Here is a 16,796-nt window from a genome sequence, read left to right on the forward strand (position 1 = left end):
TGTGCAATTGAACTAAACAGAAACAACTTAGAAGAATGAGGGTTTCAGAAGCCGCAGGACCATTTCCATGAAATGGAGGCTGCTGTAGAGACAGCTTTCTTTCACCTAGAATATATCCTAAGACAACAGTCTCTCAGCAAGCAAGCACAAAGGGATGCTAAAAGGTTTTGCAATGGGTGCTTTCTATGCCACAAGCCCAATTATAAAATGCCAAGGTTTCTGAGGTCCATATCGCCATTTGCTCACCAAGATGGAAAATGGCAGCTTTTCTCCTACCTTTGGTATGCTGCAGTATTCTTTGTAGCAGCACAGGATATTTGGTGATCCTCTGTGTTACTAGCAAGATGCACTCAGGAATGCCCAGACGCCTCACCACAGAGCTGCTCATCTTTTTCTAGAGAAAGAATAATGAAATGAAAGATAAAGGGTACACTCCTCACCATTAGCCTGCTGCTGCTGCTGCTGCTGCTGCTGCTACTGAGCAGTTATTCCTTGCAAACTATCCCTACCTCACCCCACTTTGATCACACACACATATTCTGCCTAGAAACTGGATACTAGAAGCCCAGGGTTAAATATCTGGAGGGCCACAGGCTCCCTATCTTTGCAATATGTGGTTGACTTTGGTGAAAGAATCTGGATTTTTAAGGAGGAAGCACAATATACAAGAAGCTTCACCTGCATGCTTCTTCCCCCTATTCCCTACCCCACCTCTATACAAGAGAACATTTGCAAAACACTGGTGTTACCTTGATGAATGCTTGAAACCGTTTCTCCTTGGAATGAAGGTCTTTAAAATAATTCACCGCCTCATTGTGGTGCCCGCAGAACTTGCCGTAGGTTTTCTTCATTTTCTCAGCGTTCTCCCCAGAAAACTGCCAGAAGTTAAAACATATGTTAAGAGTTCACCAGCGGTCTCCCCAAGTGGGTAAGGTGACCTAATCATCAGCCACTCACTCAGTTGAAACATCACAGCAGACCATGGTTTGTGCTAAACGTCCCAGCACTTCTTGTAGGAAAATGAAAGTGGTGGCTCTCACGGTGGTATTAATGCTTTTATTCATTTATAGTTGTTTACTTATGTCCCACTTTTCACCATCTTATGTCTCAGAGTGTCTTACAACTATAAAAATCCCATAAATTAAGCCTTAGAAATTTAATCTCTTGGAAATTTAAAGGAAGAACATCCATGATGCAAAAGCCTTCCGAAATAAAATGGTTTTAACCAGACACCTGGAACTTAGCAGGGACAGGGCCTGTCTGACTTCTAGAGGGAGGAAGTTTGACAGAACTGGGCCCACAGCACTGAATGCATCACTTCTTATTGATGCAAAGCTGTGTTTCTGATCCATGGGAGACCACTAATAGTGCCCCTCCCCCCGATGATGTCAGTGATCAACTTGGGACACTTTTGCATAATATTAAGGGTTACAGTTTTGTTTTTTAAAGCCCCTTTTACACATTTAGGGTTATAACTGGACCTCAGAGAGCTATGAGTTATGCAATCTGACTTCCCTGAGGTTGTGCCCCTTCTTCAGTAAACATGCCGTTCCTTCTGTTGTGCTTCAGTTCTGCTCCCATTGTGGTTTTGCTGCTGCGTGTTTTTCCATTGGATTCACTAAAAGAGCTATCTGACTCCAATCAAGTGAATGTTTAAAATAATCTCAAAATAAATAATGTAAGTGTCAATCTTTATGCATCACTGTACAGCATCATTTGGAGCGCTCCACAGAGATGCTGCAAGGAATCAAATAGGTCTGCTTGCAAAAGCAAATACTGCCTTTGACTTCACTAGAACGGCCGGATCCTGCCTCAAGCCTACTGAGCAGGATTTGCAGCGACGTGGGGGCTTTAGGACCCGATATAGCTATTTGCTCTTGCTCACACCTGGCAGAATAAATTGTGCAAAACAGACACTTAATTTGCTAACAGAGGCTGCAGAATTCTGCCATTCCTCACACAGAATCATGGCTTTTAGTTTGCTGCATGTGCAACCCAGATTAGGCGGACTGAAACACAGGCTCTGTGCCCTGCGCTGCCCTCAGATACACTTCCCAGTGCTTACTTGGTTCACAAGGATGTCCCCTATCCTCTTGATGACAAAATTCTTCTCGCTTCTGTCCGCCAGCGACTCCTTCTTCCTCTCCAGAATCCGCTGGAAGAACTGGGTGTGGATGTTCAGCAGGTCGTCCAGGCAAGGGAAGACTTTTTCCACCATCTGCTGCTCATACTGCAATTCCTGCACCATTCCTCTGCTGTACACGTCGCTCATGATCTTCAAGGTGCGGACGTGGTGCATTTCCGTCTGCATCAGTTCTGAAGAAGAACATAGAGAGGTGAAGACAAGACAGACACAGGGGATGTTAGCAGAGAAGGGCCCGGAAAAGCAGAGAAAAGCCACAAAATGTAGCACTGGCCATTACAACTTTTTCCAGCCTGAGGGCCACAGTCCTCAGCCTGCAGTGGCCACATGGCAGCAATGGGCCAGAAGCAAAAGAGCAACTCATGCTAATTTTGCTTTTATATAGTAAGCTGGTTAACTACACACCAAGGATAGCCAAGGTGCTGCCCTCCAGATGTTGTCCAACCACAACTTCCATCATTCCTGACCACTGGCCATGCTGGCCGAGGCTGATGGGAGTTGTAGTCTAGAAACATTCAGCTGGCATCACATCGGTATCCCCTCTGTAATATATCTTTTTCTACCCTCCATCCAAACAAGCATGAAGAATCATCTGAGTTTAAGGGCTCATTCAACATAGGCGAAAATACTCAAAGGCATTGCAAAGCAGGACTAGTTAGGAGTGTGTCCACAGAGTGCGAAGATTCCTGAAGGCCAGATGAAAAAAAGGCTTGGAGGGCCACATCTGCCTCTATAGATAGAGGTTCCCCACCCCTGGGTCACAGAACTTGGCTCTCGAAGCATCTCAGCTCTGGTTTAGTAACTGAGAACGTTCCTATACTTGAAATCAGAACTTTCTTGAGGCAGTTCACAGACAATATAAAAGGCAACAAGAATCACCAAGAATACACACATCAAACAGTAGCAACGTGATAAAACAGGACAGCAAAACAAACAACAGAATCTTAAAAGGATGAATTCTAGAAGAAAAAGAAAACACCAAGGGGGAGAATGCCTTCTGAAATAATGAATAAGATTGGGGGAAAGGGGCTTCAGTCGTCTCTATACCATCTTGTCCCTCCCTGGGATTAGAAGAAGAAATAAATGTAAAAAAGAGAAATCACACACTTTTGCTAATGTACAAAGGTTGCAGAATTTTGCCTCTGTGCTTGCAGAATTTTGATCGTCTTAGAATTAAATTGTGACGCTCACCATAAATGACATCTTGCCGCTTCACAACATCCTTCTTTTGTTGCCGGAGAAACTTGGCGTCTACGACTTGACTCCAGGACTGGGCTTCCAGCTGCTTTGAGTCTGTTTCGAAATCTCCCATGAGCTGGCCTTCATTCATATCTGCACCTGGGTAGTGGAGAGAGGAAATCTGAATGACAAATGCTCCTAGTATTTTTATCCCCAAGTTTGCTGAACTGCAGGGTTGATGCTTTTAACAATACATGTGCTACAAAATATAGTATTGGCATCTCATCAGATGATGACCCAAATTTAGGATCACCTGTCCAGGAAGCCTAAGGACCACAGAATTCATAGAACCTCCTTGAAGACATGTCAGAATCTGAGTTAGCGGATCCTGAACTTTGGAAGAGCAACTCAGACCTTTTGGGTGGGGAGCTTCAGACAATCAAATCCTGGCTTAATAAGCCAGGATATGCTTGACCCTCTGTGCTTCCTCATACAGCCCCTTCGTACAAGAGAGGATTAAAAAAACCCCCACCCAAAAACAAACAAAGAGCTGGAAGACAGCTTTAGATCACAGCTTCATAGGCCAGGTCACACATAAATGGAAAGTGCAGCTCCCTAGTTTGCTTCCCCACTTCCATGAACAAAAGAGCCAAGTGGGAGCAAAGGGGTAACATGGGTGCACAGAGCTCACGAATATTCTGGCTTACTGAGCCAGGATTTGAGCACATGAACCTGTTCCACCCACCACCCAGAAGTGGTTCAGCACAATGAAAATGTACTAGATTGGTTCTGTCAGTGCTTTCGCCTCACTCTTCTCAACACCTTGACCTGCTCTCTCCTAGTAAGTAACAGAGACCCATCTGCAAGGAAGCTAGAATTGAGGCTTTGACCCCTCCACCCTAGCATGTTCTTTCTGCCGGTGGCTTGCTTATCTTCCACTGGGAAAGACAAGAGCACCACCAAGGCTATTCCAATGCGCCACTTACAATTTAGTGCACTTTAGTTCAAGAGGCAAGGCTTTGGGAAACATCAGGCCCTGCCTAGGGATGCAAGGACTCAACGGAGGACTCAGCAGAGTCAGCAAGCATTTTGCGACTTCCCTGGGAACTCTCCCGGCAAAGTCCAGGCCTCTATTAGGTCTCTAAAATCTGTACTCAGCCTCTTCAGCTGAACTGCTCCTACTGAAGCTTACTCTCCTTCAGCTTTACACCCCAGGGGCTTGGAAGTTGACCAAAGAAGGAGAGCTCCAGCCATTATTTGCATTTATGTGTTACCAATATGGGAAGCATCATTATGTGAATTGGACAGGAGAAGTAACTAGTAGAGATGAACAGAGGAAGGAAGGAAGGGTGGTGCATTTTACAGGGCAAGAGGAACCTCCCCAAGCAGTATCACACCCACCCAAGCAATAATTTTGGAGGAAGGGTCTTTTTTATCCCATTCTGAGTGCAGGCAAGAAGGAATACCCTCAGTGTGGTTTGAATTCATGATGTTGTTGCACAGTAAAATCTGACTGGCTAAAGGTTGCTTTGATGTCTTTATCACATTACCGAGCGTTGAGATGATCGTTTGTAGAACCATTAAACTCCATTCGGGTAACCATGTAATTCTTTTACCCCCCCCTTTTGTTTTTCAAAAGTCTTCCATAAGTTACTTGGTAGTTAAAGCTTAGTAAATCCGCAATTACAGTGTATATCTCCAAGAGCGAACCATTTATGTAATGACATGTAATTGCATTGTAATTAAGGTGCAATTTATCCGCCTTTGTTTACTCTGGTGAAATTAACAGAATGGTTGAAAGGGGCTCTGCGAAGCCTGCAAATTCGAGCTATGAAAGCAATTAACAGATGAGCCTGGAGCCGGGGATTATCCAGCATAGCAGCACATCGCGCAGCGAGAGAGAGAAGGAAACTGCTTACTTGTACTCTGAATACAATTTTAGAAAAAAATTATCTGCTACCAAAGCAGCCACTGCTCACTGCTGCTTGAAAGGACACCATTTTGTGTGTCTTAGCTGTGCCTAGATAAAATGAATTAACGGATGGGCTATGTCCTGGCGCACAAAGAATTTTGGTTTCCAGGTCCAAAACAACCTACTCAGACATTGAACAGAAAAAGTAATCATTTGATTTGGGAACTATGAAAAGATAGCAGGCCACATAGTGGCAGCAGTCACATACTAACCCAAACCACGTGTGGTCTCCCAAGGAGGAGATTGTAGCCACTCTTCTCCCTCATCCTTTTAGCTTAGTAAGTTGCAGCAACTAAACCAAAGTTTAGTTTAGCACACTTTTCAAAACTGGGATTGTGGTTAAGATCTCTCCCCCTTATCCACAATCTCGAGTGAAGGTTTGGTTTATGATTTTTAGACTGTGGTTAAGAAGGAAAATGCTAAACCATGATCCTGGGCTCAGGTGACTTAGTACCGTATTCACTCGAGTCTAATGAGACATCAAATCTAATGCATACCTCAGTTTTCAGAACTTTGAAACAAAACAAAAAAAGGATTTGCTGGTGAATGTAAATTGTGCCGTTGAATCTAATGCGCACCTTAATTTTCTCGATGTAATTTGGCCAAAAAAAGGTGAGCATTAGATTTGAGTAAATACGGTAAATCAAACCTTGGCTTAGCTGCCTTGCTGTGAGAAAAAAAACCAGGAAGGAGCAAAGTGGGTGCAATGCCTCTCCAGGAATAAGCACTGGATCACCATGACATGCAAACCAGACCGGTATATAAGAGTGTGAGAATTGTATTATAAAAGTGAAACCACTAATCATAATTGCTAGCCGCAATTAAATTTGGAGCCTAGTTCTAACTGAGGCAATAATCTTGTGTCTAGGCTGTAGCACCGGATGCTATTTGGCTACAAAGCCAATCAGTCTCAATAAGCCTTGTCAGTCCTCCCCCAAAAAAGCTCAACAACTCCAGTCAATCCTCCCACACCCACGCTGGGAGTAGATCACAGTCTCTTGGGAGTTGGACGTGCCTCCAATAATATATTTGCACATAGTAAAACTAGTCCATCAGGAGGCAGTCTACAATAGACCTAATTTGATTTGGTGGATGTTTTCAAGGACATTTTGTACACATAGGATGCTTCAAACCATCACCACTTGCAGTTGAATCTTGCTTGCTGATTTTAGCCACTGTGAGAACAGGATGCTGGACTAGATGGGCTATTGGCCTGATCTAGCAGGTTCTTCTTATGATCACTACTTGAGCCTGTTTTACTGCTGCCACTTACCTTCATCTGTTAATGACTCCATGGATTCATTCACCCGGCTTATTTTATTCAAGGAGTCCGTTGACTGGGAGAGGAACTTCCATGAAAGTATGTTTTCATCGTTCCCAACTCTGGAGGGACACAGAGACAGAAAAGAACAGGCCATTCAGAATTTTACCTTTGCTGGACAGCTGACTCAGGAAACCTGGGTCTCCACTGAGGAATGCAGGGAGGATGTGATATGAGATGGGGAAGGGGCAGCTGCCTGCATCTTCTCCCCTGCAACCCCCATTCCTCCAATAGCATTCCTACCACAATCAATTGCTTGAAATCTCCAATTATTCAAACACATCGACTACTAACATCCTTCTGCCAGCAGGGGACAGCATATATGCCCAGATGTGGTTATGGTATCCAAAACCAGGGATGGGACACCTGTGATTCTGCAATTATTGCTGGACTAAAACTCCCAACTCCCATCGTCCCTGACCATTGACCATGCTAGCTAGGGCTGATGAGAGTTGGATTCTAGTAAACTCTGGAGGAGCAGCACAGGTTCCCCATCCATACTTCAAATCATCTCACCATACGAAGGTGCGAACCTCCACTCAACACGCCAGGTTGTCTTACAAGGGTGAGGAACCTTTTTGGCTTGGTGGGACGGATTGTTATCTGTCCCCATCCCCATGGGCCAACGTTGACAGGTGAGCAGGGCAAACCTCCTGTTGATCACCTGACGTTATGACACCCAGTGAATGGTAGCTGGGTTGTCCTACCCATCCTTTGCACAATGTTTGGGACCAGCAACAGCAGAGGCTTTCTGCATGGGCCAGCAGTGCAACAATAGTTCCCCCATGGGCGATTATTTTGTGTAATCAATCCAGCCTACGTATAATGGCACGCAGAGACATATAACAGCAGGTAAACAGGGTTGGGCAGAAACAGCCAGAATGGAATCCGTGCTGGGCCAAATATGGCCCATAGCCTGTAGCTTCTCCACCCCAAAGTGAAACCACGTACAGAGGAGTAAAACTACTGATTCATCTAGGCCAGCGGTTCTCAACCTGTGGGTCCCCAGATGTTGGGGGACACTTAGCTAGCAATGCCAGAGCTCAGGGATGATAGGAGTTGTAGTCCAACAACATCTGGGGACCCACAGGTTGAGAACCGCTGATCTAGGCAGTCGCTCTCCACTCTGATTCGCATCAGTTCTCCAGAGTTTCAGGCAGGGTTCTCTTGCAGCCCTGCCACTTAAAATCCTTCCATTTGCAAAATAATAATAACCAGGAATTAAGCCTGGGGTTTTCTTCACAGGCTCTTCCTTTGAGTTGTGCCTCTACTCACTGTTCAACTCATCAAACCATGCACTTATTAGCGCCAAATGTACCTGCCCAGAAAGAATGTCCCTTACCCAGCAATGTTCTGGATGGAGACGCTTTTCGAAAGGGAAGGGTTATGCTGGGATCGCCTGCTATTGAACATGGAGGTCACGGTGTTCTCATCAGGGGCTAGAATCGCAGATCGAGGTCTCTCCTTTGGCTGAGAGGCTGCAAAGGGGGACATATTGTCACCATCTCTTTAGTTACAGTCAACAGGCCTGTGAGAATTTTATAGCAACTTACAATAATGTGAATAAAAATACACATCAGTACAAGTGAAAAAAAACAGAATTAAACAACACACACACATGGCAATCACGAGTGGTATAAGAAGAACAGGCATAATTACGAAGCTTTGCAGCTGCATTTTCAGCACAACATTCAGAATTCATGCACCACCAAGGTAAGAATATATATATATATATATATATATATATATATATATATATGCTGGAAAAGTCCTACTCCAGAGTAGACCAGCTGAAATTAATGAGCCTATGATAGTAATGTGACCAGCACTGGCTACCACTTTATGTTCTGCTCATGATCTTAAAGCACATACAACCGCTTCTATGTCATAATTACAATAAGAAAAGGGGGGGGAGCTCTGGTGCCAACTTTTGAGGTGCTGCAGCGAGAAGTAAAGAAGGGGGGGGAAGGTACTCACGCTTATTTCTCATAATTACTGTAGGTAACGAGGAAGTATCATTGACTAGAAGGCCTCCTCCTTTCTGGAGATGGAAAGAATAAAGAGAACAAATGAATTGATACTCTGCATTAGAAACAATTTGTTGAAGGAGCTTAAAACATACATAGGCATCTCCACATTTACCCTTAAAGTGTGACACAGCCACCCTGTTAGTATTCTGAAGACTTTAGTTTCATTCCAGCAGGCATTTTAACTGAATTCTGCTTCTCTAGGTTAAGTGGATTTTTACTCTTTTGTACTGAACTTTTGAAAATTGCTTGAGAGGCCTCTGTAGTTAAGCAGTATATAAATTAACAGAATAAATATGTCCAACCATGGTTTGCTTTGTTCAAGCTAACCATGATGATGAACCAAAGTTTGTTCTCACATATGCAAGAACCAGGGCTGGAAACCAATGTATGAACTGCCCCCAGTATGAACTGATACGGACCCTGAAATCCTCATCTAAGGCTTCTCTCCATGTGCCCAGTCTATGGGAGGTCTGGAGAGCAGCAAAACAAGAACAGGCATTTTCAATGGTGGCTCCCTGCTTGTGGAATGCTATTCCAGAGAGGCTCGCCTGGCGCTATCATTACATATTGAGGTTTTAACTTTTTGCATGTCTTAAATTATGGTTGTAAGTCTCTTAGGGATTTGTAAACCACTTTGTAAAAAATAACCAAACAAACCTCAAAGTGGTTTACAATCAAGAAGTACAAAAAATTATCTACCTGTCTTTAGGTGACAGGCAAATACAATTTCTCCTAGACCTCTGACTTTTAATTATCTGCTGTCTTATTCAAGGAATGTGATGTTTAAGTCCTGCCTTTTCAAAATGGGAATGAGGTTTATATTTTTCTCTGTTTAAACTGGTTTTAATGCATGTTTGTTTATTCTTGTAGGTCAGTTTGAGTTCCGCAGTAGAAAAAAAAATACTGAATAAACAAACATTTTAAAACAGCAGAAGATGTGAGATTTTTCAAGACAGAGAAAACCTGCTCTTCTAAAAATCAGAGGTCTGTGCTCTGGACATCCTGGTCATATTACTACCATACGATTTCTAGGCACAAACAGAAAATTTTGGATAATTGTCTCTTTTTTTGCACAAAAGGAAACAAGACCATTCTTACCTTCATTTTGGCTTTGGCACAAGCAACCACGTTCTCCTTACAGTTTTTATGGACCAGAATACCACAACCTGTATAAAATGAAGGGCAGCAGCACATGTCAATATTTGCCTAGTTTCTCGTGATAGTCTTCAGAGTTTAACAATTCAGACCTCCTTAGGTGCCCAGCAGCCATGGGGACAGCTAAAATTTGCTTTCTTTCATGTTAATTATTTATGCCACCAGAAATAAAGACTGACTCCTCCTATCATCCTGCCACCAAATCTTCCAACTTTAAAATGCAGAAGAATGGGGAAATATCAAGTTCAGCAGGAAATGAGATGTAAAAGAAAGCCAATGGACCAACATCAAAGTAAATAGAGACATTCTCCATTTCCCCCTTCCCTTACTACTCAGATTTCCAGTAAAGGAACCCTTTGCAATTTGTAAGCACCCAAAACTCACTTCCCATTCCTTCCTCTACAGAACTCACAAGGAGCACTGTTCTTGCTATAGGTAAAGGTAAAGGTAAAGGTACCCCTGCCCGTACGGGCCAGTCTTGCCAGACTCTAGGGTTGTGTGCCCATCTCACTCAAGAGGCCGGGGGCCAGCGCTGTCCAAAGACACTTCCGGGTCACGTGGCCAGCGTGACATCGCTGCTCTGACGAACCAGAGCCGCACACGGAAACACCGTTTACCTTCCCGCTTGTAAGCGGTCCCTATTTATCTACTTGCACCCGGGGGTGCTTTCGAACTGCTAGGTTGGCAGGCGCTGGGACCGAACGACGGGAGCGCACCCCGCCGCAGGGATTCGAACCGCCGACCTTTCGATCGGCAAGCCCTAGGTGCTGAGGCTTTTACCCACAGCGCCACCTGCGTCCGTTCTTGCTATACACATGCCCTATGCCATCACACCTGGGCTTGCCATCATAGAGAATTTGTGATAAAGCAGCTACAGTCAATCTGACTCCTGGGCAAGATGAGCACTTATGAGAGCTGTTATCTGTCCAAACTAGCTGCTTAACTAAGCTATGTTTTTCCATTTCTGCTCTGAGCTTCTTGAGGGAGAGAAATGTTATGTGTTGTCACAGAACATCAGAATAAGTTGTCAACTCTTCCCATCACAAGCCCTACGGCGCTACGTTATGCATACAAGACTTTGGGGGTGGGTGCGAAGAAAGCCGAGCTACTTTCGTTTCTCATAATCCTCGTCATCGCCACAGTCAATACTGGTTGGGCAACAGAAAAATGTCTAATCGGTTAACCTTTGCATTTTCACCTGAGTCAATAGCAACAGACCAGCAACTTCAGGTTCTCAGACGAGGAAATGCCCCGTGGAGATAACGTGGCTCAGTTTTGACATTGTACACGTTAGGCAAAGGAAAATACTGAATTGCGTCACAACCTGTGAGTCAGGTATAGATCCCCCAACCCAATGTCTGTTTAACAGATAGCTTTGTTTTATTTACTTATTTTGCTCAAAAGCCTCACTTGAACCCAAACTCATTTTGATTAAGGGCTCACAGCACATGCTGACTTTAAAAGCCCTGACGTAAGGGTCAGTATTCTTAGGTTTTAAAAGGGACTATACAACGAATATTCTATTCCCCTTCTGAACACTTCCTCCCCCAGGAAACTAACTTGTTAGATGTAATGCCATCATTTTCTATCTGGAAACAATAATAATAATTTTGACCTGATTTTTGTGCTATGTTTCCTGGAATGAAAGGAGGAGGGGATTTGTCTCTGGCTACTTCCGTACACAATGACTTACAGTTCAGTATTCACCCGCATCACTAAAGAAAATTTTACATTCTGAAAGGCATCACCTTTTGCCCGGTCATGGGAATGAACTAGTAAGCATATAAACTGAAGACCAGAACTACTAGATGTGTGAGAAGTGATTGAAAATGAACGCATTGCAGTCAAGAAGGTCATTAGCAGAGGTATGCAAAATCGTAACAGGAAAGCAAGGATTTTAATGAATACTTCCTTATGAAAATGGTCCTTACTGCAAAACCGATTTTCGTTTTTTGCGATGATGTCATACACCAAGGGCAAAGGGTTTCAGCTCTCCTGACACTGAACCATTCAAACACCTCCTGATTTCAACTTCTGGAGGGGGGCCACACCAGGTCTCTAACAAAGAACAGCACCCCCATTTTTAATATCCACAACCTTGCAAGCTAAGACTGACTCAAGGCCATCCATTCATTTGAACCCAGATTTCCCTGGTCTAAGTCCAACACTCTCTAACTCCGCCACAGCACAATGGATTTTTTTTAAATGATTTTTTTTTTTGGTCCTTGTTTCTTTGCTGCTGTTTACTTTGTACAACACTTAGCGCTGGGTGAAGACTGGATTCAAATCTCCCAAATCATCCATGGAGCTCAATGGGTCAGCTTGTGGCCAGTACCCAACTCTCACCTTAACCTACATCACAAGGTTGTTGGGTGGATAACACGTAAAGGCAAGATATAAAATAAATAAATTTGGCTTGTCCCGGGTGTTCAAATTGGCCTTATTATTGGAACCAATTTGGAGTCTATTAAATTGCTCTCTGGGACCAAAATGGCAGCCACTTTTGTTAATTTCACCATCACCCATCTACATTTTGATTGGAAAATAATGCTCCACATGTCTGTCCGCAATAGAACACAGGGCTGAAAAATGGCACTCACTTGCACAGGCAAAGGAATCCTTGTTAAAAGGCTTCAAACAGTGGCAACAATGGACAGGCCCCACCGTCGGGGTGGCACTGAAGAGGTGCCCGTTTATCATCTTCTTGTCCTTTTCTTTGGAGTCTCTGTCCTTCTCTTTTGTTTTCTCCTTATCTTTCTCTTTTTCCTAAAAGAAAGAAAGAAAAGAAATGTGTGAGGATGGGAAACCCCAAAGACAATGAGCTCTTTGGTGTGTGTGTGTGTGTGTGTGTGTGTGTGTGTGTGTGTGTGTGTGTAAGACACTTTTCACCTGAGGGAAAACATATTTGGGAGCCATATCACTGGACACCACAGGTATTCTCACCTCCCATTCTGTCTCACACCAAGCTCAGTCCTGAGTCATTGGCTGTGGAAATTCAGAATGAGGCACGTCTGAATCAGCCACATGACCAAGGCTGTAAGTATTTACCTTTGCAAGTGCCTGTGGACATTCACTCCTGTAAGATTTTTTACTATTGCACTTTTATTAATTTATGAATCACCTTTCTTTGCGTGTGTCAAGGCAATTTACAAACGTATCATAAAAACAGTTAAACTAGGTGGTGGTTGTTTTTAAGTACAAAAAATAACAAGCTAGGTTTAAAAGCAACACAAAGCAAACATCTACAGGAGAAATATTTTCTTCTAGCTGGAAAAGCCTGTTGAAAGAAAAATGTGTGTGTGTGTGTGTGTAATTAATTTTTTCAAACATTTTCACAATAACCTTCAAATCAAACAATTACATTATTTCACAAGTTGACTTCCCACTCTCACCTCCACTGTGCTTTTGTTCAAACCTTTTCTTCTGCATTTTATCTTTATCTACAACCAAAAACCCTCTATTACGATTATCTTGTCGTTTTTCTTCCACTTGCTTTTATCTCGAATCCCACTCGCAATTTCATTTGACTCTAATGCTTTTTTAAGTAGTCCACGAAAGACCTCCATTCCAAAGAAACATGTTTTCAATTGCTTCTGGAAAGCATAAATAGTGGGTGCCTATCACAGTGATAGCCACCAACTTGGATGGTTTTTTGTTGTTGTTTTTTTAAAAATGGAGATTAGATAAATTAACGCAGGATAAGGCTATCAGCGGCTGTTTAACCATAGGGCAATGGTTACCTCCACTGTCAGAGGCAAGGCATTATGCCTCTGAATACCTGTTGGCGACCATCAAAAGTGGGAAGAGTACTACTGGACTCAAGTCCTTCTTTTAAGTTTCCCATGGGTATCCAATTGGTCAATGTAAGAACAGGATGCTGGGATATGTGGACCCAATTTGGTCTGATTCAGCAGTCTCCTTATTATTTTCTCATGACTGATGAACTCGCTCATATTTAGTATGAATCGGCAGATATTTATGGCACTTGTCAAGCCACAGACCTCAAATAGTATTTCAGAGGGCAAAAGATGATTAGCAAGTCTGTTTAATTCTATCAATTCCAAGTAGCTGCCAAAGCGGCAGCGACACAGGTAACTGCAGGAGGGAAGCTGAAAGGGTTGGCAGCGATAGCGGAACGGCGACAAAAGTTATGGCAAGCCCTGCAGTCTTCAGGAGGAAAAGCTCTGAGCCCCCTGGATGACACATGCAAATCTTGGTAACATGCTACGTAATTCTGCATCTCCGTGTCTCTCTGAATTCAGTCCTAAGTGTCTCGAGAAGCACAGCGCATACCTACAATTCTGACTGTAACCCCTGAGGGAAGTCTTATCAGCCCCATTTCAAGCACTACATTCCAAAGCGATAATGCAAAGTTACAAAGCTGTAGCAAGCAGTCGTTCTTTCAACTAGGCCTGTCTGAAGCATCAATCCTTCTGTAAACACACTTTCTTGGAAGTAAGCACCACTGAATTTTGTGAGACTTACTTTCAAGTAAACGTGAGCAGGGCTGGGCTGCTTGTCTGCTGTGGCTTCCATAGGTGTTTTATCCTGAGCCTAAGTTTGCTAACCTGATTCCACAGAGAGATATGCCTGGTAATGAATCCTTGACAAGAAAGTGCCTTTTTATTTGCCAGGGTTTTTCAATGATCCACAGCTTTTAAGTGTTAATGGCTGCTGATCCCTACTGTGTCCTCAAAACAAGCCTGAGAGGTAGTTTGTGTTGGTCACAGGGAATTTCAGCTGAGGGTCTTCCAGTGAGTTTCACGGCTTAGTAGCAGTCTGGACCCAGAACTGCCTCACTCCCAAGTTCTGTGCCACACTGGCTCCATATATTGTAACTGCGAAGAACTATTCTATTCTATACTTGTAAGACGCCTAATTGAAATGACGGGTGCAATGTCGAATTTTTACAAAAAGCAAACAAACAGGAGAGGGTAAATAACACCAACTTATTGAAGGCAGCTGTTGCAAGGATTACTCAGTTAATATGTTTTGAGATGCTTTGAAGGCTCTGAAAAGACTGTGTAAACACTAAGTAGCATTATTGCTTAATCCCGTCTTCTCCTTTTGACATCAAAGAGCACGGATAACTCAAAGAGGCTAACAAGACGCCTACATGCGCAGCATGAATTCTAAGTTTTCTTCTCAACACCTATGGCTCAAGAAGGCTTCTGTGTGAGTCAACAATCCTTCACTTCCAGGACTTTAAGCATCCATTTGTCCATTAAAAAGATATCTTTTACCTGAGCGCTTTGCTTCTCAGCCAGCAGGACCAAAGCAAGCACCAAGATTCTAAATTCCCCAACAAACATAGCCCTTCTTTTTAAGGGATTGTATGGCTTTTGTTTGGTTTAGGACCAGCCTCACTCCAATAATGAGAGAGAAAAGGGGGGCGGGAGGAGGAGAGAGAAGAGAGAGACAGGCAGGCAGGCAAGCAGACACTGGCTTCAGTTAGAAAACAGGAAATGGTGTATAACAGCTTCAGCAATGGAAAAGGCCTTTTCAAAACACCAATCAAAAAATGTTTTGTTTGTTTTTTAAAGAAACCCACGACCCATCATTGAAAGCAGATAAAATGGAATCTTCTTCCAAATCCAGTAGAGATGGCATGAGAGTTCAGGCCGCACCAGAATGAAAAAACTGTTTTTGGAGGATTTGTTCCACCAGATAGCCAAACCTGGACTTTCAAGACATCAGCCTCCAAATCAGGCACAACCAACTAATGCTTTCTGTGTTTAACACACACACACACACACACACACACACACACACACCTCAGCATCCAAGGGCCGTAGCTCAGTGGTAGAACATTTGCTCTGCATGCAGAAGGTCCCAGATTCAATCCCTAGCATCTCCCCTCCAGGTATGGCTGAGGGTATCCCCTGCCTGAAACCCTGGAGAGCCTTTGAGGTAGACTGAGGTATTGAAGTAGATGACCCAATGGCCTGTTTCAGTAGAAGGCCACTTCTTCGCTTATCTGGCGAGACACAGACTCTTACCTCCAAGTGCCACCGTCCAATCAGCCTCACCGTGATCTGGGGTACGTCGGATAATCTGTTCCATTTTAGGGACATGTTTCCCAGAGATATTAGTGCGAGAAGAGCAACGCCGGACACCTATCCATCCATAAGGTTAGTGCGGGGTGTGTGGGGAGAAAACCCTCCTTGCTTGCTGCTAAGGCTGCTGTCATGTAAGGGAGTTTGGGGGAAAGGAAGTCAGAAACAAGTTGAGCAAGAGAAGGAGGGAGGGGAGAAGGAAGGGCTGTTTCTTGCGAGTTTCCTCGAAGAGGATCTTAACCCTTCCGATGCTAGAGAGGTGACAGCTGTTATCTCTCAGAGATTTTAAAGAAATTTAGAAAAAGTAGTGGATGAGTGCAGGGGAAGCGCGCTCTCTCTGACAGACACACAGAGAGAGAGAGAGAGAGAGAGAGAGAGAGAGAGAGAGAGAGAGAGAGAGAGAGAGAGAGAGAGAGAGAACAACAAGAGTTTATCTCACACCCTTGCTAATAATCATTTCCGATTGCTGGTGGCAAACCAGCAGACTGTAATGATTTGCACTGCTCACTACGGCTTCCCTGCAATTTTCAGCTACAGAGCCAGTTTCAAAAGACACAGCTGCATCTTTAAGAAGATGGTAACGGCAACCTGCAGTATTAAAAGCAGGCACTGAAAAGAGACTTCCTGTTTCACTTCCTCTTTTGAGATTATTTTTTTCCTTGAAACAGAAAGAAAAGAGGGGAAAGGACAGCCATACACATTTAAGAACACAAGAAAAAGCCCATGCCTCCATCAATTCAAGACGAAGGAAGCTTTGCCTATGTGTGATGGTTAAAACTGTCAGAACACAACCAGGAGTTCTTTAACTGATGGTGGACTTCATGTTAGAGGGAGCTCATGATGACCACCTCAAGTGGCGGGCGTTCATCAAGCTCCCTGCTCCTGACATCATGGGAGTGCGCATGAGAAGTTAGCACAGGGATAGCATATGCGGCTGACA

The 16,796-nt window shown here is 43.7% G+C and overlaps 1 protein-coding gene across 6 annotated transcripts in view; it reads right to left on the minus strand.

The window, feature by feature from the left end:
• Positions 1–16,796, minus strand: part of AKAP13 (A-kinase anchoring protein 13) — a 246,861-nt gene that overhangs the window by 21,349 nt on the left and 208,716 nt on the right. For all 6 annotated transcript variants that reach the window (XM_081170988.1, XM_081170990.1, XM_081170989.1 and 3 more), the window contains 9 exons: positions 12,401–12,566; positions 9,744–9,811; positions 8,593–8,656; positions 7,958–8,093; positions 6,568–6,677; positions 3,335–3,481; positions 2,066–2,316; positions 750–875; positions 277–394 (listed from right to left, as the gene is read on the minus strand). In XM_081170988.1, coding sequence (XP_081027114.1) covers positions 277–394; positions 750–875; positions 2,066–2,316; positions 3,335–3,481; positions 6,568–6,677; positions 7,958–8,093; positions 8,593–8,656; positions 9,744–9,811; positions 12,401–12,566 — 1,186 coding nt within the window. The remainder of the gene's footprint in view (positions 1–276; positions 395–749; positions 876–2,065; positions 2,317–3,334; positions 3,482–6,567; positions 6,678–7,957; positions 8,094–8,592; positions 8,657–9,743; positions 9,812–12,400; positions 12,567–16,796) is intronic.

Source organism: Podarcis bocagei, assembly GCF_964188305.1.
Source record: "Podarcis bocagei genome assembly, chromosome: 14".
Lineage (NCBI taxonomy): Eukaryota > Metazoa > Chordata > Lepidosauria > Squamata > Lacertidae > Podarcis > Podarcis bocagei.